The 22,898-nt window shown below is 41.0% G+C and overlaps 1 protein-coding gene across 4 annotated transcripts in view; it reads right to left on the reverse strand.

Annotated features, from left to right (window-relative positions):
* usp48 (ubiquitin specific peptidase 48) overlaps nt 1–20,670 on the reverse strand; it is a 29,435-nt gene extending 8,765 nt beyond the window's left edge. For 3 of the 4 annotated variants that reach the window (XR_013504863.1, XM_071902880.2, XM_078283435.1), the window contains exons 1-17: nt 20,546–20,670; nt 19,972–20,109; nt 19,123–19,243; nt 18,858–18,999; nt 18,230–18,357; nt 14,225–14,349; nt 13,397–13,505; nt 11,394–11,527; nt 10,782–10,867; nt 10,328–10,507; nt 9,965–10,108; nt 9,046–9,195; nt 5,243–5,443; nt 2,532–2,643; nt 1,958–2,127; nt 1,334–1,408; nt 423–547 (exon numbers count right to left, since the gene is read on the reverse strand). Coding sequence is in view for 3 of the 4 variants with exons in the window: in XM_071902880.2 (XP_071758981.1) it covers nt 423–547; nt 1,334–1,408; nt 1,958–2,127; nt 2,532–2,643; nt 5,243–5,443; nt 9,046–9,195; nt 9,965–10,108; nt 10,328–10,507; nt 10,782–10,867; nt 11,394–11,527; nt 13,397–13,505; nt 14,225–14,349; nt 18,230–18,357; nt 18,858–18,999; nt 19,123–19,243; nt 19,972–20,105 (2,136 nt within the window). In the remaining variant the exon portion in view is untranslated. The remainder of the gene's footprint in view (nt 1–422; nt 548–1,333; nt 1,409–1,957; nt 2,128–2,531; nt 2,644–5,242; nt 5,444–9,045; nt 9,196–9,964; nt 10,109–10,327; nt 10,508–10,781; nt 10,868–11,393; nt 11,528–13,396; nt 13,506–14,224; nt 14,350–18,229; nt 18,358–18,857; nt 19,000–19,122; nt 19,244–19,971; nt 20,110–20,545) is intronic. The other variant, XM_071902881.2, reaches the window with a different exon arrangement.
* Nucleotides 20,671–22,898: the final 2,228 nt, after the last annotated feature.

Consider the following 22,898-nt stretch of genomic DNA (forward strand, 5'->3'; position numbering starts at 1 on the left):
TTTGTTAATTTTTCAGTCTGTAGTTTTGTAGTGTTTAGTAACTATCCTGTTAAGTGTCTCTCTATCCCTGTTGGCGAGCTTTGACTTGCAACCACTGTTCTTCTTTGCTGATGCAGTTTGTGTATAACATATGTTGTGATGATTTTTCAGATTGTGTCCCTTGTCACATTCAATAATTCTACAGTTTCTGTGATTGATGCAGTTGCCATTTGACCTGTTTGGAACTCAGTTGCTTAATGTTTCTTTGAAAACTCATAAAAGCTCTTTTAAATCTGACACATACTAATTGGTATTCAACTGTGTAGCTGCCTTTGTAATTGTGATTTAGTTACTTCAAATTTTAAGTGTTTTTTCAGTGTTATGTTCCTGCTATTTTGTCTGTTATTTTGTATTGCAGCGTTGGTACGTCAGTGCCCACTCACCAGGCACTGCTGACAGGGCTCTTGGTTTTGGGTGAACTCTGGGGCTTTGGGGAAGTACGCCCTCAGCTTGGTCCAAACCTCAGATGATACCAGCCTCCGCTCAGAATCCAGGATGCTCAGACCCCCTGCAGCAGCAATACACATATAAGGAAGAGGATTAGAGCCACATGTGAAAAAGTGATTTGAGTTCTGAGATTAATCTCAGAATTCTGAGATTAATCTCAGATCTACAATTTTTCACATAAACCATCTCAATGTCTTGAGATGAAGGTTTGTGTGTGTGTGTGCGTGCGCGCGCATGTGAGTGAGTGAGAGAGACCAGGATTCGAAAATCACCTGCCACCAAGTGCCAAATACTGGTAAAATCTGTCTTTGAGAGATAAATCAATAAGGCTCACCTGCCACACTGGCTGCTAACTTTTAAAAACAACACTTCAGTTATATACAGTCTTTGCCTGTTCTCAAACTTTGTCCCTGCTGCCCACTGTACACTCTCTCTGACTGCGAGCCAATAAAATCAAGGCAAAACAATGGCTCTGTATCAAACAAGCTCCTGATTGGCTTCCTGTTACGCTGCTCTACATTAAGCGGTAACATCTAAACTCCTTGTTCTCTGCTGTCTGGATGGTTAACTTTCGTTCATTTATTCCCATGTGACAACACATAGGTGTGAGGCCAACAAAAAGAAAATACTAAGACAAAAGCAGAAAAAGATCCACTGTTCAAGTGAGACAGCAAGTTTTAAAACTCAAAATCTACTATTGTATCTTTATTGTAGGTAGGGTGACATTTTTAAGTGGAAAATGTACATTAAATGGCCACTAAAGTTACTCTTGGCAGATAAATGTATTTAGTTCACCAGCCCTGGGCAGGTGAAGCAAAAAGCTCATTTGGGACACCGTGGTCAGTACCGTGGCTGCAGAGGATGTCCTCATTGAAAGTCTTCATCTCCTCCTCGTTGCCCTCTGGGAGCTCTGGGCCGAACTCTACAACCAAACAATTAACCAGAGATGTAAGAGTCGCTACTCGCTATCACAGATTGATAGAACACACTAGTGATTCAACCTAAAGCCTAAAGCTTTTCCTTTTGCTGTTCTAAACACCCGGTGTCTGGTAGGTGTTTTCCTGGGAACAATGCTCTGGTATACAGGAAGTGATGCGTTTTACATTTGTGCTTTGTTTAGAATAAACAGAAGAAGAACTGGGTAGTTAGCATGAGCAGTGATAGCCACCACGGCTGAACAGACAAAGAAAAGAGCGCCACTGATAGAAACTCAAGGGAATCAGCTTTAATAAGTGTTCCCACACTTTTCAATGACTTTCACGCTCCTTTGTGGTGAAATTCAAGCACACAAAAATGGGCATGTTTTGGGGTAAGACACTTGGTCAGACTTAAGACATCATACAGGCTTCATTTTTTTTTACTCCTGATCTCTCCTTTTCCTAAAATCCACAAACTTTCAAGAATTTTCAAGAACTATGGAAACTCTGTAATAAGTAAAAAAAAATAATAATAATAACAAAAAATCGATTACCATTACCACTCCAGCCATAACAGCTACCTTTGCTGTTGGTGGTGTGTGGTCCCTGTCCATTGGTCTGGCCATTGCTGTGTTTGGTTTCGTGTTCGTCCTCCTCCAGCTGCTCCATAGCCAGCTGCCTCCAGCTACGCAGAGACGCCTTGCCCACCCAGTAGCCCTCACCACTGATACACACACACAGAGTCATATAAATATATACTGATAATGAGAACAGAAAGCAATGCACATTGTCGCTTTTCCTGTACATGTTTCCCACATCTGTATATTGAACATAATTGATAAGGTGTGTAGTTTTTTACAACGCATGTCTAACATCTTCATCTTCTTCTTTGCTTACCCTCAAAATGTGGTAGTTCAGTACTTTTTATACTTTTCATTTATACATTTCTACAAATCACGTTCATGTGTTGCCTTGGTTGTGTTTTGTTTACTACCATTCACTATCCTATCACAATTTGCTTCTGCAATGACACAATTTGCCCACAGGAATCACCTAAGTTTCATCTTATCTAATCTTGACTTGGATGCACAACATGACAACGCATTAACTTGCCGTGGGTGTGTTTACCTGAGTGTGCGTTTGACCTGGCTAGAGACTTCCCGGTAGTCCTCGTTGAGCTGGTTCTTCAGCCGCAGCACTCGACAACGCTGGCCCACACACTCCTTACACAGAGATGAGCCTGGACACACACACACACACACACGTGGTGGGACAAACCCAACACACTAAATAACCCTTTCCATGTACATTAATGGGAGAAAGGAACTCAGAACAACCATCCACCAGTATAAATATCCAACCCCATAGCCAGTGTCAAATTGAAAGGTCTTTCTGTGTGCTTTTATTTATTCCCCTTTCACAGGTCTGGAAGCACTGGGGGTAAACAAGCAAGTGGGAAAGATGTACCAGCCATAAATATTCTGATACATGGGAGAGACTGATGTCTGCAGTTTTGAGTAGGGCTGGTATAGCAAAACCTGTACCAAATACCAGTCGGTATTTTAACTATTTTTGCCATATAATATTAGTGGCTATAGAAATACTGTAGAAAATACATGTAGAAATACTGTAGAAAACAGTATTTCTACACGCCTTTATTTTGAAGGCTAAACGCCCAAACCGGAAATCTTGTTTCTGGTAATTCGAGCTAATCTTACCCATCTAGTTTTTGAGGGCCGGGATGCACAGAAACGTGACATTTTTTTAAATCAACAGCTAGAGTGGTGATTTCAGCTAAATAATGGTGTAAATGTCGGTCTTTTCAAGTCACTTTGGGATCGTTTGGCTTCAGGAGGCTATTATGCTGGGCGAGCTGTATGGAGTCATTTTATGGTTATTTTCTGTAATTTTTTAACTCTGAAGACAGGACCCCAGCAACTTCAGTTGTTTTGGAGAAGGCCGCTACGCAGTTCCGCTGTGGAGCTCAAGGCCTGCTGTATGGACTAACAAACTTTACCTGAATTTCAGCTGGCATGGGGGTGAGTAGATAATGACTGAATTCTCATTTTTGGGTGAACTATTCCTTTAATGGCACGTGCTCTACCGGTTGAGCCAAAAAGTTAGGTGGGATTAGGGCTGTCGCGGTGAAGGAATTTCCCCTGCGGTGATTTAGGGTGGCTCAACAGCGCGGTATGCGGTGTATGCGATAAGAAATCGCTGGATGACGTCACATGCTAATTTGCATATCAATATATAACCTACGGTCTCCGCTCGCAGCGGAGGGAGGGGGCTACACTGTGTGTGGGAAGCGCTGTGATCATCAGACCTCTCTGGATGACAAGCAAGTAGAGCAAATCGGCATCAGCTGAACCAATTTACTGGCAAATGCTTTGGGATTCAACACTTCAACATTGTTCCCCATGGTCAGAAAAAGTCGCCAGATTTGTCGCTAGTCGCTTTTCAGAAATAAAGTCGCCAGGGGGTCTGAAAAGTCGCTAAATCTAGTGACAAAGTCGCCAAGTTGGACTGCGGTTACATGAGACATTTTTTTTCATTCTGAATGAAATCATTCCGAAGGAAGATTGCTACGCAAGTGTTTACATGAGCGCTAAATATAACGATCGCATTAAGATGTGCGTTTACATGCTCCACAGTATTTAATCAGAATAAAAGTTTCTGACATGCGCAAAACACTGAATCCAGCACTCTAACATGGGCTTACGTTTTTTAAAAGATGGACCTGTGTCGGTTATTTCTTTACTGCTGTTCTTTCTGATGAAGCAACAGTTTTATCAAAACATACGACTCCATAAGTGTCAGAAAAAGACGTTTTGTTTTGCCCGTGCAATGATTGGGTCCATTTGTAATTTTCACCGCTGTAAACCGAAACTGGCCCGGAGAGGCGGAGTCAGGACTTCATATAAAAACAGGCTGCGCCGCCTAACGTTACATCAAGCCCGAGCGCCCCGGGGTAAATAACAAGCACATCCATTCGAATCCTCCCGGAAAAAAGGGGTAACGTAATTGACATTACTTACGTTAAATGCGGGAGCATGTGCAGAAAGAAGCAAGATAAAGAAAGTGATCGGAATGAGTGTTTACATGATGAAATTTTATCCATCGACCGGATTATGAAAGGGTTATACCACCCCTCTCAAACTGAATGAAATTTCATTCGGATCGGCCAGTTTATTCTGATTGAGGCGTTTATATGAGGCATTTTTATTCTGATTGGGCTACTATTCTGATTAAAAGGCTCCATGTAAACGCTGTTGGCGGGAAACAATACACTCTTATTGTTTTCATTATGAATTTATTTAACATTCAATACACACGCATTGAAGTGTAAAACAAGAAGTGCCTAGCCTCATGAAAAAAAGAAAAAACGTGAACATAGCGTGGTTGTGGCGGTTGCTTGCCATCCACCGCGGTTGGCTTGTCTATAGCGCGGTATTGCACTAGTGCGGTTATTGCAACAGCCCTAGGTGGGATGATGGGCCGCGCTGACCAATAAGAAGTCCAGCCATCGCCTTACTCTTACCACATGCCAGTCAACCTGTGGCATACTGCTGTAATGGAAAATACCACAGCCTAATGTCTGACAATAAAACAAAATAACAAAAATGAAAGAGTCTGAAATCTAAATTTTGCCAGTCTTCATGGGGCAACAAATTTTAGACTATTGATTTTCTTATTTTCAATTTTGTATCAGAATATTAAACTGATAAGTACCACACGGCCCGTTTTTGAACTGTACTGCGTTTGAAGCTCTGACGACCTGTATCAGTATTGAAGAAGCCCATGTTTTGAGAATAGATCCCACCCTCTATGTGTCTTACCGTCCAGTCTTGGTCCTCCGCCGTAGCGCTGGTAGAGGAGCTGGGCAGCTGGCAGAGAAACCCTCTTGGCATCTCCCACCTTATCGGGGTGCAGTTTGCCGTGGGAACACAAAAAGAGGGAGTTGTCGATTTCTTTTGTGGCGGTGGAGTCGTCCAGCCACTTCTTCAGCCACTCCAGGGGGATAAACTCATACAGCTGGCCTGAGGAGGGGAAGTAGAGGGACGCATCAAACATGAGGAGAAAAATAACCTGTATAGCTGCAAGCATTTTAAAACTTATAGTCCATTTGCTTTGGTCTAAATCAGAGGGCGAGTTGTTGCATTTACGTACTGGTTCAGTTGGGTTTCACATGGCAAAATTTCAAGTGAACCATAATTTATTAACCAAACATGAAAATGTTTAGTAAATTTGACTCAAACAATGGCTTTGCAATTATTAATTAATTAAACTTTCTATCTGATATGATTTGGTTTATCATGGCCAACATTGCAATTACAGCAGTAGTTGGCTTTGATGATTTTGACTGGCTGTCACCCGGGCTACAGGTGAGGATAACACAGTGGTAATGTGGCTCTGTTGTATTCACAACTGTGGTAAATTTATGAATTAGGTGAAATGACCAGGTTGCAGATTTTGTGCGCTGCCATTCTGTTACTGTGGAGTTTTATGAATGAGTCCCATTGTGTTTTGACTAAGGGCTGTGTCCGCAATTATAGACACATAACCCACAGCTGAATGATCACACTTTCAAGCTATTTATATGGCCATGCGCCCCCCTAGATTGGTAGCAACAAGTTCACGCCCCTTCCCTAGGGGTTGTTGAAAGTCATTCTGGAAACATAGGGAATCACTAACTAAAGTAGAAGTAGACGAGGCAGGTTGAGGGAAAGTGGGTACACCAAAAAGATAAATTACAACACTTCACAAAATAACTCTTGGAATGCACTGAACATCACAGATCGATGATCAATAACAATGTAACAGTATCCAAGGTTGGATTTATCCTTTATCCCATAATTCACACCATGTGCACAGTGCTTCCTGTAGTTTGGTTGAATCACTCCAAACAAAGCTCCAGGATTGGTAGAAACAAGAAACCTCTCTCTCAACAAGGTCTTGGTCACATTGCTGTATTATCACATGGCCAAATGGCCCCAAAACACCCCAGGGTTCAAATAACTGCTCTAAACCAAACACTAATGCTCCAAGCAAACAGAGCTCCTTATAACATATTTTAGTTTTAACTGCACCCGTAAACATGATGTGTTTACATTTTACTACAGGTTCAACGTACTAGCGCACAAAATGTACGTGTTATATATATAGCCCTATGGTTCAGTTTTCATTGCAAGTCTAGTGCCAGTTGAGGACACACGTTACATAGGTAATGTTTTACTTCTTATTCCAAGTTCAGTGCACTACAGCACACAACTTAATTTCCCCATGCCTAAGAGAAAAAATGGAAATATGAATATATCGACAATGCAGGTTTACATAAGAACACACAATATACTGTGTTGCTTATATGAGATCTCTGGAGATTTCAGTCTTATCATACATACTGCTGTTGTCATGTGATTTTCAGGTCTTTACTTCTGTTTAAGGATTACATGCTGGAATCGCTTTCAAAACCCATTGGATTAACTCAAATCCATGGTGGTCCATCTGAAAACAAGGCTGTTTTTCTTCATTATATTTGGGGAAATATATAGCAGTAATACTGATATATCAATGACATGCATTATTACATAGCTTTGTTGAATACGCAATTATGGTTGTCCAATGAACACATTTTAAGGTCTGTAGAAGAACTGCCTGCCGTTTCACAAGCAGTCTGCTCAATTTTGATGATTTCTAATTAGCACCATTTTGTGTCAAATAGACTAAAGACAAATTTGCTTGTAATAAAATCATTTTGCATCAATATTTTGTATCAAATGATTTTAAATGTATGTAGGCTTGTAATAAGTGGGATCATGACATAAATAAACTCCTTCAGGGTGATGCTATACTTTGTGTCACGGTCTTCATTCACCCTGCTGGGGCTTATTTTGTGATAATGTCTGGCTCCCTTACATATCTATTAGGGGTGTCACGATTTCGATTCTAAATCGAAAATCGATCGAAATGAGCGTTCGATTTCGACCTTCGAAATCACAAGCAGGTTCGCGATTCTCCCAGTATTTTTTTTCTCTCCACCCCTGCCTACTTGCACACGTCTGAAGAAAAAAAAACATTTCAATGATGACACAGCGTAGCTGCTAGAGAGTGCCCGTTCTATATTTCACTATAGCGCCCAAGAGCGCCCGTCATTTTTAAATCGTTTAAAATGTACCAAAAACTGAAAATCAAGTTATCAGCTTTGTTTCATATATACTTCAAGTTGTCATCGATGAACCGGAACCGGAAAATACTGTATATCTGGTGACACTGAGACGTTTGATTTTCCCCGGGTTTAGTCATCCTCCACTGGTAAAAATGGCTTCACCGGCTAAGCGTCATGCTTTTAAAACCTTCTGGAAGCTGTCAGATTGTGCTGTGAGACAGAACCTGACCCGCCGTATGTAATGGAAAGTTACGAAGACATTGTGAGTTGAAGTCTTTTGATCGAAATCTCTTGTTCTTGTTCGATAAAACAAGACACAAGATCACCTTCACTAAACAGGGGGAACTACCTGCTCTCACCGCCGGAGACGGACGCCGTTTTCCGGGAGGCGGTGCGCCGAAGACTCGGTAGGAGGACTGGCCGGGTTGCAGCGATTTTTATCCATATAAGTTTGGCGACTTTTTCCATATTTGTTTGGCGACTATTATTGTCTGATCTTATTACTGTGTGGGCTGAAGCGCTGGAGGTTTTGTATGTATTTTGAAAGCTTATCGTTAGCCAAGATAGGAAGGATCTGTTGTGTTGTCATACTGTGAATGACACTTAAGTAAGGAGACGCCCTGAATCGCCTTGTCATGTATTTGGTACCAAATTAAAGGGAAAGTTGTGTTTTTTTAAATGGAAAAACTTTGAAAAAATTTGACCATATGGCTTTAGTGTGGTACATTCCAAAAAAAAAAATATGGCAGTTATATCACACTTGATACCATCTTTTTAAAGAAGAATTTAAAAATGTAAATGACAGTTGTCAGGGCATAAAACCAATGACCTGTTGATCTTTACAAATCAAGACTCAATAGTCTAACAATGGCATAGCCGTCAGTGCTGAAAAAAAAAATGTTTAAATCGAAAATCGAATCGTGACCTTAAAATCGAAAGTCAAATCGAATCGTGGATTTGGAGAATCGTGACACCCCTAATATCTATATATTGATACTATGTATGGAAATTGTTTCAAATCATGTATTTGTGTGGAATCAGGACCCATAGTGTCAAAACTGAATCATACTGGAAGGTCCTACACCAAGCCAATCCCAAGTCCTACGATTTATGATACAACAGATCAACTCCTGAATCCTTCTGACATTCCAACACCGGAGAACAGATGTATTGATGTCATTCTTATACACATCACTAAATTATTTGCTTTTGGGAAGTTTTTTTTTTCAAAATAAGAAATTATCCAGAGTCTACTCAGTAGAGCCAAGGTGCTGTGGTGTAATAGCAGAATTAGTACAGACAGGGGAGCTGTTGTGACAATCAGGCAATATCCCCCATTACTTTGACTGTCCCTTTACAACACTATCTGTCCTTCTGGTGTGTTTTGAACTCAAATTCACATGACATACTTCTTACACTCTGTTTAATGTTTCTGGTTAAGTGGACTGGGGGGTGTCAGGGAGTGTTTTTACCGACCGTCTCTTGCGGGTAAAAGCTCGTAGAGCTCCTTCACCTCCTCGTGCTTGGCCTTGCCCTTGTCCACGCTCTGTTTCCTCATGTCAGCCATCTCACTGCACCACTCCTCAAACTTATGGTTGTCTCGGTCCACCAGCCTCTGCAGGAAGGCTGGAAGACATGGCAGAGGTACAAAGGAAGGCATCAGACAAGGACAAAATTCTGAGATTGGGATATTTTTGATTGTGTTAGAATGTCATGTGGGGATGCCAAAATTTGTTTCCCTTAAAAATGGATTTACCCTGGTGTCCTGTATTTTCCTTTGACTGGCTTTTTAAACGATAAAATGTTTTAAAAATATTTCACAGGATTAGCAGAGAAACATGGATGCCTGCAAGATTTTCTTTGCCCAAAGTAAAATACTGTTCCCCATGCAAAGCTGTTATGTCAATAATATTTGGAAATGTTTAGCAACTGTAAGCGCAACCTTACATTTTAAATTTAGATGTTTAACCATCTACCCCACTGGTGTTTTGATAAATTTAAGGACATGTGATGCTGAAAATTGAACTTCAGTGTATTTTGAGGATTACAAACAAGTTAAAAATAATGCTGTGTAATGTTTACAGTGTAAGCTGCCATATTGACTTGACGTCAGAAAAGTGCATCTCGGAAACCTTGGGGTTGAGAAATCTTGCCAGAGTTTCCTACTTGGAATTGAAGGGTCGTTCAATTGCATTTTTCCATGTAGGAAGTCGGGATTTCCGAGCTATGCCTATATATGTGACATGGAGGTTATATAAAAAGGTTAGCAACTGAGGTATGTATTCAAATATGCATAGTCTGTAAAAAAAAATGTCTCACCATCTATGGATCATGCTTACAATGCTGCTGGATGTGAGGTGTATTTGAGGATCGTGTGATGCCTAAACGCCCTCACCTGGTACCTCGACGTTGGTCCTGGAGGGGTCTGAGGCTGAGCTCTCCTCTTCCTGGACCTTGTACACCAACATGTAGGCATTCCTAGAGCAGTGGTAGCCTTTACTGCACTTGGGCTTCCGCGCCTGGGACTTCACTGTTTCAGCTAGGGAACAATAATGACCAGGAGAAGAGAAAAAAAGACCTCAAGACGTGAACCTCAGACATCGCAGTTAGCCTTGGGCCAATATTCGATAATATCGAACAGCGCGATAACCTCCCCGGATTTCCCACACATTTCCAAATTGTGTATTTTACACTGTATTATGTAATGAATTTAAAATGGCTGCAGATGAAACTGTATGTCCAGTTTCCTGCCACTCACCGATGTCCTCCTCGATCCCCAGCTGCAGCTTCTTGCCCTCCATTTTCTCGATCTCCTCGTCATTGAACTTGTACCAGTCGCTGGTGCGCGCGTCCTTCACATGGGCGATGTAGTGGCCTGAGTAGGCACTGACACCCCGGTGGATCAGCACAGCGCTCAGTTCGTACACACACTTCTGGTCTGGGGAGGCAGCCCAAACACATACACACATATATATAAAAACAGACTTACTTTCCATGGAGTTGTATTCTCTGGCTGTTAGGGCGTATTGTTATTGTTGTTGTGATGATAATGACAATGGTAATAATGATTATCACTATTATTATCATTACTATTATTATTTCTTGACTTACTGTTTGGGCTTAGTATGTGCAAATGTAACTTATAGCAATTTAAACCCACTTTAGCCTCTGTTTGAAGTACCCCCCCCCCCCCCCCCCCCTATTGCTAATACCTTCTTTTCCTTCCAGGAAAGGCCCCATGTCCAGCTGCTCTGGGAAACTGATAAAGGTGTTGAGCTTCTTCTTGTGACCCGTTTGTCTGGAGAGGACATTTCAATGAAGTACTGCAAAACCCTTTGTCCCATACAAGTAAACAACATACGTGCACTGATGGTATCAGGGCTGGGCAATAATTCAATGTTATCATTTATTGTCTTTCAGTAGAAAAATACGGTGAAGAAATGACAGTTATTGTGATGCACTATGCTATTGTTTGTTTCACAATACTATGATATAAAGCAGTTACTAATTAAAATCTCTCACAAAATGAGATCTGAAATAAATTAGGGAATATTATTTGAAAATTACAGCTTTATCATACTTTATATTACCATGCAGTTCAATGCAGTGAATGTCAATTTGATTATTTAACATTTGATTTTGCATATCTTGGCAGATATTGTGATATATCAGTATCAAAAATAATTTCTTAGGATTTTCATGATAATCTGAATAAACTGTTCTTATCTGTTAACCTATTCTGAATAAACTATGCTATTTTATCATCATTATTCATTTTTAACCAAGCATTGTCACACAGTGTTCAGTACAGAGCAGGGGCTGACCTGTCGAAGACAAAGCGCATGAGCTGCAGGTTGAGGGTGGGGGGGAGGCTGTGCAGTCTGATCCTCCGGGTGGCGCTCTGTTTACTCTGACAACTCTCACAGAAGTAGCGGTTGTCCCCGTCCAGCTTCTCCTCCTGCAAGGTGGAAGATGATGAGTTAACAGTGTACGCAGGACACAAACAAATACGCACTGAACAGTATATTTTCTAGCATAGTATTTACTTTAACCTGGGACAAAAAAAAGCTAGATTCTAATGCTTTTTGACCACTGGACAAAACTTGTCCACTGATTTGATGCTACTCAGTGCTTTAGGTTTTCTGTGTAGAACTTTTTAAAGCCACAATGAAATGAAAACTGACTTTTTCACCCTTTTATCTAAATTTCCATGTCATAATATACATATTAGGTGGAGCTTTTGCATTTTTATACCTCCTTAAAATTTCCTGCATTCTAGGGCCTTAAAACGCAAAAAAGGAAAAGCCTTTAGACAAAGAGGGTTAAGAACCAGAAATCATGACATTCCTTTGGTTTGTTGGCAGGGGATCTCAAAAGGTTTTGAATGGATTTGCACAAAACTTTGTAGAAATGTTGGTCATGGGGCATAGAGGAACTCATTAATTTTCCACACTGATTGGCCAAAGGGGGGCGTGGCAACGGGTTCTCACATAAAAGCAAATAACTTCCGAACGGATTCACATAACAGCATCAAACTTTATGTGCCTATCAGCAGACATAAGCAAGCCACCCATTAATGGACCAATCAAACAACATGGGGAGCTCATTTCCTGTTTACCACTTGGTCCAGTGATAGAAGGGCAGCTCTAATGGAAACTGAACAGATATAGAGCTGATGGGCCATGTGGTGTTGTGATTATTGCAAGAATTTGAACAGGCAGATCTCATGTCCCATTTCAGGTCCAGTCATGAAAATGTGAAGCATCTCCTGATGTGAAACAAGTTGGTAATGTGGCATGGAAGAAATTATTAACTTTTGGTGAAAATCCCACATGTGGAACTGGCATGTGGAACTATTGACAATTGCATAGCACTGGTGGAGGAATGCGCTCTACTAGGTCTGTGTTATCTATATTTTTATGTGAACATTCCAAACCTGGCTTCTAGAAAATATTTTTTGAAAAATAATGTGGATGTGTGGATATAAACGACAATGGAAAACAGAAATAAAGCATTCCAGTCGCAGATGAGGGGGAAATTGTTACACAGTGGCAAGCAAGGGGTCAAAGTGGCACAACACCACTGTTACAGTTTTTGGGGAGAACCCTGTTGTATTTGTTATATCAAAAAGCCATTACTTTTACTACCCGGAAAACAGTAGCAGTAGTTTAACCTCATTGCGTACCAGTATAATACCACCACTGATTTTTGAACAATACCACCCCTCCCATCAAATAAAACTGCCTTTCTCTCCCTAACACATATCCCATTGGTTTACACTTGTGAATGATCCCTCCCCACATTATGTCCTGTCCCAACATCCTGTTTCAACAGGAAATACATCAAATTAAGGAAGCAAGATGCTCTCAAAATGCCATTTCATTGTGACTTAAATGGACAAGCCCAACCGACTTCATCAGAAGGCATCCCACATTAAATCATGAGGATGAGGATTTTTTTCTTAAATGCAAGAAAAGGCATTTAGACAGCATGCTGTCTAAATGCCTAAATAAATAATTATAAACATATATGTGTGTATACTGTAAGTAGAGTGTTATGTGTAGTCCACTGTCTGTTATATATCCTACGCTGTCACCTTGCATTGAATATGAGGTCCTGTTGTGTCTGTCAGTTATCAATTCCAGCAACGTCTCCAAGACAAAGTCTTGTACAGTTACTGTAATTGGCAAATAAAGTGATTCTGATAAGCATAATATGATGTTTACATGTGCCAACCCAAACTGAATTGTGAATCTGAACATTCCAAATATGAGTTATTGGTGTGGATGTAAATGCATTCAATGTGGCATGGACATTTAAGTGTTACCTTGAGGAACTCTGTGACGCACTCTGTGAGGTTCTTGTGGCCCTGGATGTTGAGCTCCAGTTCGTAGAATCGGGACGGCAGTGGAGATGCTCGACCACACTGGTTACAGCTGGGGGACAACAAAACCAAGACAGAGATTCCACCATTGCACTTCAGGAAAATTTATTTTTCAGGCCCAATATTGCAACTCAAGCATGCCCACCCTGATAAAATCATGACAGTCAACCAAATATCTGTGTATCTCCCCGTAACTCTGATCACAATCCAAATCATGACTAATAAAAACATAACCTTTACATTCACAAAGCCAAGCCTCATAAAAATACCCAGCATCAGGCTTGCTCTGTTAACCTGACAAGAATAAAGTTTCCATCTGCCTCAAGAATGGAAAGAAATGGCTATTAAATCTACTTTCACTTCTGACTGGCACCACATCTGATAAAGTGCTACATAGCCAGACGGCTTGACTTTATAAAAAATGCCCCTAGGAAGAGAGAACAACACATCTCTCCGAGCAACCAGAGAACTTTCCCTCTGCAAAAAACAAACTTTTTCTATATTTCAAATTACTGCATTCTCTGAAATGACCAAATCTAATCTCTGACACAATCTCAAAGTAACTTGTAATGCATCCAGCAGCTTGAGAATTCAATGGACTCAGACCACGGTACCTTTCCCTCATTTTTATGTGAAAAACAGAAAGGCTAACGTAAAAAATGTCATGTTTATGAGTCAAGGCCCGACGCCTCCCTTGAGATAAAAGTTCAGGTTGTATTTTTGTGAGGCTGGCAAGGCAACAGAAGAAGTTTGAGCATTGGGTGGTCTTACACAGTCACGTAGGAGAACTGTCCACAGAACTGCTGCTGGATGACGTTCTGCAGGCTGGGGCTCTTCTGTTTGGACAGCGTGTCCTCCAACAGAGACAGGAAGAGCTTGGAAAACTCCTGAGCGTCCTGGAAATTAAAAATCTGAACTCAGTGCTGAGAGTGAAGGAGGAGAGAAGGAGAAGGTGAGCTGGGGCCTATACTACGAAGCAAGTTAAACAAAGTCAGGGTATCTTTGCCTTAGCTGGCTTCACTAAACCTAACATTGGCGATCCTGATAACCGGTCTCACGTAGCTGGTTATCAACTGGCTCTGTCAACCCAGGATTTACCTATCCAGCTATGAGCGCGTTCACATGAAAGAGGCGGGGTTTGTAACAAATAGCCAATCACATGCAACATGGACAGATCTAAATCAGACAATTCGGATAAGATAAGATGAAACTATTGATCCCCGTGGGGAAATTAGATAGTTGCACAGCAAAAGTAATATGATTCAGCGGGGAAAAGGACATAGAATATAAGCGCAAAACTATAAAAAGAAGTAATAGCCTAAAAATAGGCGAAAATAATAAAATAGTCTAATCAAACAATAAAAGCCATAGACAATAGCCCTAATTATAGGACGATATAAGCCCTAATATTTCCTGCTGACATTTTCAACACATGGGTATCGGAAAGAAATGGATAGCTAACATTGGGTTCTTCTCTCAAGAAGAACAAAGTCTTATAATGAATAACTGTCAGCATTACAAAACATAACCGCGAAAAGTAAAAGTTGTTTCTGCTTCCAAGGCTAGAGAGGATTACTGGAGGAACTACCCCGTCATTAGGACACAGTGGGCATATTTTTCATTGATAAAATAGTTTGTGGACACATTGAGGCTGTAAAAAGATTTTCTATTCATAAAGTCGGTCTCTTGTTCTTCGGGGCTGCGGTAATGGAATATGAAATAGCTGACATTGAACCAAACACTGTCGGGAATCCAAATAAATAAAGTCAGCGCAATTAATATATGCAACAGTAACTTTAATCCATTAATAATATGGTCAATGCCTACCTGCTATATCTCCGATATAATAAGTTATCATGGAAAACAACGTGATTCTAATGATCTGTAAACACGTCGCCCTGCGAACAGCACTTCTTAGGCTACTGTCTGTTAATTCAAAAATAGCCTAACAGTTTTCAGTTTTTTATTGTGATTTTCATTTGTATATTTGTCCATATCAGGATCCTGTAGGAATGGTAACTCCCTGTTTCCAGAGAGCTGATTGGTCAGAAGGCGGGCCTTTCATACGTTTTGATCCGATACCCTGAACTTAACCTGCTCCGGAGCAGGTTAGCCGTGCAGCATAAGTTACCATGGTGATCTACCCCGGTTAAAAGTGAACCACCTTCGTGGGACTGAAAAGCCAGGGTTAAACCCAAAGTTAGCTCACTAACCCACTAATCTCGCTTCATGATACGGGCCTCAGGTCTACAGACATGGATTAAGTTTAGTCCTGGCACTTCAAGGAGGACTAACTCAAACTGGCTTTCGCAAAGACAGTTTAAAATTGTCCTCGATTTAAAGTCTTCTGGATTAAAAACTTCTCCACCCTTGGATTCCCTCACACTGTTGGATCTCATCAATCTGTGATGTTCAATGCATTCCAGTAGTTACTTTGCATTGAAGTGTTGTAATTCTACTTTTCCCTCAACCTGCCTAGTCTACTTCGGTTAGTGTTTTCCTGCGTTTCCCAGAATGCCCGTTGACACCCCCCAGAGAAGTGGTGTGAACTTGTTGCTTGCAATCAAAGCAACAATCAAATTCCCAAATATTGTGTTGGCATATTGGCCCAATCCCAAACCAGCCCCTAACCTCTCGCCCTATCCACTCCCCCTCTGTTTGCGCGTTCACGTGGAGGGTTCGCCATATTAAGGGCCATCCCAAACCAATTAGCGTTGAGTGTAAGTGAACTGTTGGTGACGACTGCTTTCAATTCTTCTGGTAGAGTGGCGAGGGCGTCCCACAGTTTGGCAATTTATTCCTCCCCTTCATTAGAAGTGCCCTCCACAGCTGTGAGTGTAACGTGATTTGGAGTGACACTTGGTGGTGAAGTGGTAGTGGGTAGGGGCCAGTTTGGGATTGGGCCATTGTGTGTTATGTTTCTCCCTTGTCCATGTCAGAGTGTGGATGTCTGATGAGCTGCAGGTGGTGTGCTGTGATTGATTGGTGTGTGTGACTGCGTAGGTGTGTTCTGGTTGCTGACTGGCCTGGTGTGACGGCTCCGTGGATTTAAGGCCAGCTGTCCGCTGTCTATTGGGCTCTCTCTCCTTCCGGCTCCCAACGCATCAGCGTGACTAGCCTTCAGCTCAGACCCATTTATTCTTTTGGTAGTAGCAAGAGTACTACTAGGAAATGTACTGACAGTGTGATTTAAGCCAGGTGCTCTTAAATCATGGAAATCTGGTAAATACAAAATAGACTTCTAGCAGTCCAGGAAGTTGGAGGGTTGAGGAGCCATTTGGTTTTGATGCCATTTTTTCTCCCGTTTTGCCTTAGGGAGTTAGGTTAAGAGTTTGTAGTTTTGTTTCCTTTTATTTTGTTAGGGAAGTTACACTTGCTGAGTTTAGTTACTTCCACTTAGATTTCTTTCAATAAATTGCTACTTTGGACTGCCATCCTGCAAATGCTGGTCCTTCTTGAGAGCAGGGAAAGAGAGGGAGTCACAGTTTTCATGTGATGCCTAGGTTTCTCCTAGGCAGGGGCGTAACAGTGGGCGTACAGGCATATAAATATGACTAGGTAGCCACTAGTTTGTTACTCAAAGCACAACATGTCTTGTGGCTGCATTGCATTCTGGTCTATTGGACCTGTATCATTAGGTATGTAACGGTTGACCAAACTCAGTTTGGTCTATACCTCAGTTTTTGAGTCACAGTTCAAGTTAGTTTCAAAAAAGAAAAAGAGCTCACACTGGATGTTTTACTTTATTGAACTCTCCGCTCAAAGGATCTGAGCAGCACAACACAAACGAGTGTGGAACACACACACACCTTCACTTTTCTCAATTTATTTTTGTGAAATTGTATTATCCAGTCACTGTATTTTGTGTCCAGATAATATTTCCTCACCTGGGCTCAAAAATATAAGGCACTCACCAATACAAAAGGAAGAGGCAATAATTAGTTTGGGGATGGAGCAGACAGAATTAATGTGCAATGACTGAAAAATATAATTTCAAATATGTCCAAACATCTGTGCAATTTCAGTAACCTTCTTGTGGTCTGTGGAAACACCTTTAAAGTGCAATGCCCCTGGTGTCCAAAGTGCATATTACATCAAAACTTACATTCAAATTTGAGTTAGGATAGAACGATTATTTTTTACCATGAAGGAATTAACATTAACTACATGCCATCATGCTTACATTGTGAAAGATACAACGGTGTACTAATATGCCCACATGTGACTTTTTATCCCTGAAGACAGACAAAGAATCTATTTTTAATGTCCTGTATCCATAATTCCATATCCATAATAGCATTAATATCTTGGTGATTGTGTTTTGTATGCTCTATGTAATTACAATAAAAATCAGATTGTTTCAAATACCTCAAATACACCCACATAAAGATTTTTGCCCCCCCAAGATGGTAAAATTAATTTCCTTATTACAGTCACTTCCTATTATTTTGATATGCTCTCTAATATTATCTGTTATTAGTTGGATCTGTCTTCTAGTTCCACTGAAACATCACAAAACAAATGCATACCTAAGTCCATTTTAGGATTTTTAGAAAATTTTCCACACTCGAGTCGATTGAGGCTTTGAGAATCTGAAGTCATGGAATTCATAGTCCAGAAGTAACTGAATCAAGTTTCCATTGCCATGTTCTTGAAAGCCATTTGAAAGTTCAATTTTCATAATTTCTGGCTCCTGGCTTCAGCTGTGAAACCAGCCCCGTATTTCTAAATGAACTCTTTGGAAAAGAAGTTACTAGATTTCAATTAGGGATTTACCTGTTGCTGTCCCGTGTCCAGCCCCAATGCTTTGACTAGCCCCGACGGGTCGATGTACCTTCTGTTGCTGTTCTGCAGGAGTGCAAACAGATACTGGAGATGCTCACAGATGGACTGAGGTTCGTAGTCTGAAATACATAGAGAGGTCTGTCTGGGATTGTGAAATGCTTGACATTGACAATATTTTGCATTACTCACTTATGTATACAAATAGTCTGAAGGCTTCAAGCAGATGCATTTGTAAAACTTCAGGAATAGTTAACTGAATTTGGCTAAGATAGGGACTCGTTTCAGCACCACTTTCTGACTTTTGAAAATCTTGTCTACACATCAACAAACCAGGGCAAGTAGATCCAGGTAAGATTATTTAATTGTATGTCTCTTAAAGAAGTGACTTTCTGCAGTTATCAATACTGAGTATTGGGGGAGAAAGCCTAAATGCCGGTTGGTGGTGACAATGAATCCTCAAGGTAGCTAATGCGGAGGCTGACTGCATATGCACTTCGATGGAGGTGTGTGTACTGAAAAGTGAAAACACTCTACAAAATCTGTTTAGGGCATGCTGACTTAAACCAGTGGAATAAAAAGGTGCCAACATAAAGTGTCCCTAATCTTCAGTTTTCTTTACCAGAGTCAATGTTGTGCTCCTGTGCTCTGGAATTATGGCACAGGTAGAGGCTCCTGCGCAGCTCCAGGTTGTGGAACCACACTTGCAGGAACGTGTTGACGTAACATGTTGCACCCAAGTTGGTCAGGCCCACAAATGTGTTCTGAGAAAGAGAGAAATCAACCATCTCTTTTCAAACTCTTCCATCTCTGACCTTATGCATGACTTCTATAGACTTCAGCAGTCCACCAAGAATCTACATCAGGTGTGTCAGATGAAAAGATACCTTGTCTCGACGTTCTGAATTTGGGTCATCGATATTGTGGAAAGCGTTTTCATCGATCTCTCCCAGCCACGCCTGTTCGCCAATACCTACAAGACAATTGGGGTTCCCTTTGCAATTCCTCCTGCAAAAGCAAAATATCTTCATTAACCTTGTGATTCCGTTGCCCAGTTCACACTTAACATTATGTTGTTGTAAAGCTAAAACGAATACCTACAGTTCTCATGCTAAACTCCATTAAAAAATGGCTTTAAGGTTCAAGGTTTAATGATGCCTTGCTTCAAAAATTGACTCAAGAACGTTTATGAATCTAGGAGCCACTTTACATACACAGACAGATAGAGAGATAGATAGATAGATAGATAGATAGATAGATAGATAGATAGATAGATCATCACATACATAAATAAAGCAATATTTAATTCAATAAAATATCAATACACTGCTCCCTACCGCCCACCGTGGTATATTTTGGGTGGAAGAGCACTGCGTTAATAGCAGGCAAACCAATTATAAAAGTTGAAATCTAGTTATAAATAAGTGTTGTTTCGTGAAGTGGATGCATGCCGAATTGAAAAGTGGTTCATTTAAATTGGTAAACCGTCTTCAGAAATGTTGTAAGAGTTATGTACGTTTGCCGATAAGCAAGGAAACATTACATTTTCAGACTTTTGAATGGAGTTTGGCAAATCGTTCTCTACGGGAGACCTCAAGCTATCCATCCACCGTTTTAGCTTCTGTTGCTACAGACAGTTATTCAAAGTGCGTGCTAGCTGACAGATGCTAGCACATTTTTGGGGTAGCATTACTTTCAGAATAGATGGGTGTTATTAAGAAATGTGCACAATGTACCTGCAGGCTCCTCTTTTGCAGGCCGGTACATTGACGCGGTATGCTAGCTCAATGTGTTCCCGACTGATATCCTCTGGTTTCACCGTTTCCACCCAACGCCAAGCTGCTTTCTCCAGCTGTAAGCGGGGCGCCATAATCCTAGGACACAACCACAGTCAAATATATGGGTAGACGGAAAAGATAACTACGTGATACAGCGGCCTAGCCGAACTGTTGTCATGCTAATGTAGCCGGCTAACTGGAGCCAAATAAACTCTAGTATGTGATGGTCAACCTAGCTATGTGTAGCTAACCTAGCCAGCTAAGTTAGCTAACATTGGCTTACTAGCTGCTTGATTACATTATTCCCCTTCAATAGTGAAATACCAACCCACGAAGCATTGAAATACAAGAAATCCCGATACATAACATTTGCACACTACGTCAGAACTGATAACTACCTCAGCGGTAACGTTAGCTAGCTAGCAATGTAGCCTGACCGGCAAGCTAAACTATGCTAGCAAGTCATTTTACTCGTGCATTTAGCTAGCACTACATAGCGAGTTTATTTGGTTAAAGTGGAATATATTCCAACCTTTATGCGTGCAGCTGCGTCAGCAAAATATGATTTATATATTTTCACATTTTATTCATGGTTTATTTTAGATTTAGCGCCCTTGCGTCAGTTTATAAATAAATTATTTCCTCGCTCAAAAGCAACACGACGTCAACTGGTGACGTAGGTGACGTCTCCTTTGTTATGAGTGGAGGGTGGAAAGGACGCTGCCTTCAGGTTCTGTCGGAATTAACGACATGAATTAACGCCATTACGAGTTGAGAGCGGATGAATACGAAGTTTATTGCAGTCGCTTAAAAAAAAGAAAATCAGCCCGATTTTTCCAAATTAGAGATAATTATCTCATAATTCTGAGAAAAGATCTCGTTATTCTGAGATAATTATCTCATAATTCTGTGATAATGATCTCAAAATATTTCAACATATTTTATATTTTGTAGGCTATGTGAAGACTGCATTATATATAATTAAAAAAATTCAAGCTGTTAATCGTGGTGTGGGAGTTAATATCAAATTACTGATATTCTTCTTCTTCTCCAATTTAGTAGGCCTAATTGGAATGGAGTGTCTATAAGAATTGGCAGAATTATTAATAAGAGAGAAGTCCATATTTATTTGTCCATACAAATGTTAGGTAGGCCACTGTATGTTCACACGGAAGAGGTTGACTTGGAAAATGGACATGGAAATGTACATGAAAAATAAATAGATGTAAAAGTTATGTTTAGCTGCCTGTTAGTCCTGGTATCAAAAGCTCAACCAATCAATTTGAGAGTGAAAAAAAAAATCTGTCTTCAATCCAATAAATTGAAGACAAGTCAAAATATAAACAAAGCCAGTGGTGGGGTCACAGTGTTTCCACAGAGATCACCATACTGCAATTATGATTGCGGCTTTAAACCCCATGGTTTCCATGATTTTTGTTTCCATGATGTTTTCAAATATGCTATGGCTCAGGATAAGAATAATGTTCTTCATGATGTCTTGCAAATAAATGTAGTTTAGTTAAAAGCTGAATTGAATTAGTTGAAGTAAATGAATGTGGGGACTAGTCGTCACAATACTGGACCCTGATTGGCTGAGAGCAGCAGTTCAATTTAGGTAAACCTGCTGAGTGGAGGCTTTCCAGCTCAAATGCTGCAAACTGGCCCTGATTGGATGTATTTAAGTCACTCTTTAGTGAAGGAGCCAATCAGGACCATGTCCAGTTGTGATGCGTCTGAAACTGCCTGGAAAAAAAGTGTGAACGTAAAGCCCTATGATGCATGGGTGTACATGCATACTGAAAAAGGCAACATCCTGACAACAAATTGTACATGTATGGCCAGGTAAGTGTCAACCGGGGGTATACACATACACTATGAAGCTAGCTAACTCAGTTAGCTAGATTGCTACTTCAATAGCACCCAGCTGCAGACCTGGAGAAGCCCCTGGCTAGGCAAGGCGAGGTTAAGGATAGGGGTTAGGGTGAGTGTGCTATACCAGGCCAGGGGCTTCTCCGGGGCTGCAGCTGGACGCTACTGTAACTGCTGATTTCTGGGGTTGCTTTTATTCTTTCCAATCTAGGGTGCAACTACGACTAGCAAAGCATGCGAGGCATGATGTTAAAATATATGGCCACTTACTAAACTAAAATCTTTGCTATCGCTTCTTGGAACTCAGATTATTAATAGATTATTAATTCTTTGGTGTTTTGCCCCTATAATGTTCATTTTCAAACATGTTTGGAATCGAGTTTTCAAGAATATGCCCACCAGCACCAGCTCTAGCCAGATTCTTGACAGGGATTGAAAAGACAAAGATTCTTCTTCATCCATTGCCACTGCAAAATGGAACGAAACAAAGGAGGAGGCCAGACGGCACAGCAGCAATCTTCTGACTGAGACACTGGTGGGAGAGGAATAGCAAAGAGTGACCAAGTGAAAAAGGAACTCCACTTCTGCAACTACATTTGGAAACAGATTGTCATTTGAAATTGAAATTTTATAGCTTCTTCGTGATTGTAGACAAATTTTTCATTGCAATATACACCATGGCACTCCTCATGAAGGAGTACGTCGAACCCGTACAGTACTGGAAGAATGGGTACAATGTCTTTGATGCTGTCGTCCTGGTTGGGTCCTTCCTGCCCATGTTATCCAGCACAGGAGTGTTTTATTCGGGACTGTCGCTGCGGGCGCCTGCTGAAAATACTCTCCTTCTTCCCAGGCCTCCAGGTCTGGATGGAAACTCTGATCAACACCATGAAGAAAGTGAGCTGTATCGCAGGCCTAATGTTTGTGCTCATGTTCATCTCCGCCCCCGACACTGGTGATCCTGAGCGATGGCGAAGCCTAGGCTCCGCCCTCCTGACAGTTTTCAGCTTGGTGAC

The sequence above is a fragment of the Centroberyx gerrardi genome, chromosome 5, assembly GCF_048128805.1.
Source record: "Centroberyx gerrardi isolate f3 chromosome 5, fCenGer3.hap1.cur.20231027, whole genome shotgun sequence".
NCBI classification, from domain to species: domain Eukaryota; kingdom Metazoa; phylum Chordata; class Actinopteri; order Beryciformes; family Berycidae; genus Centroberyx; species Centroberyx gerrardi.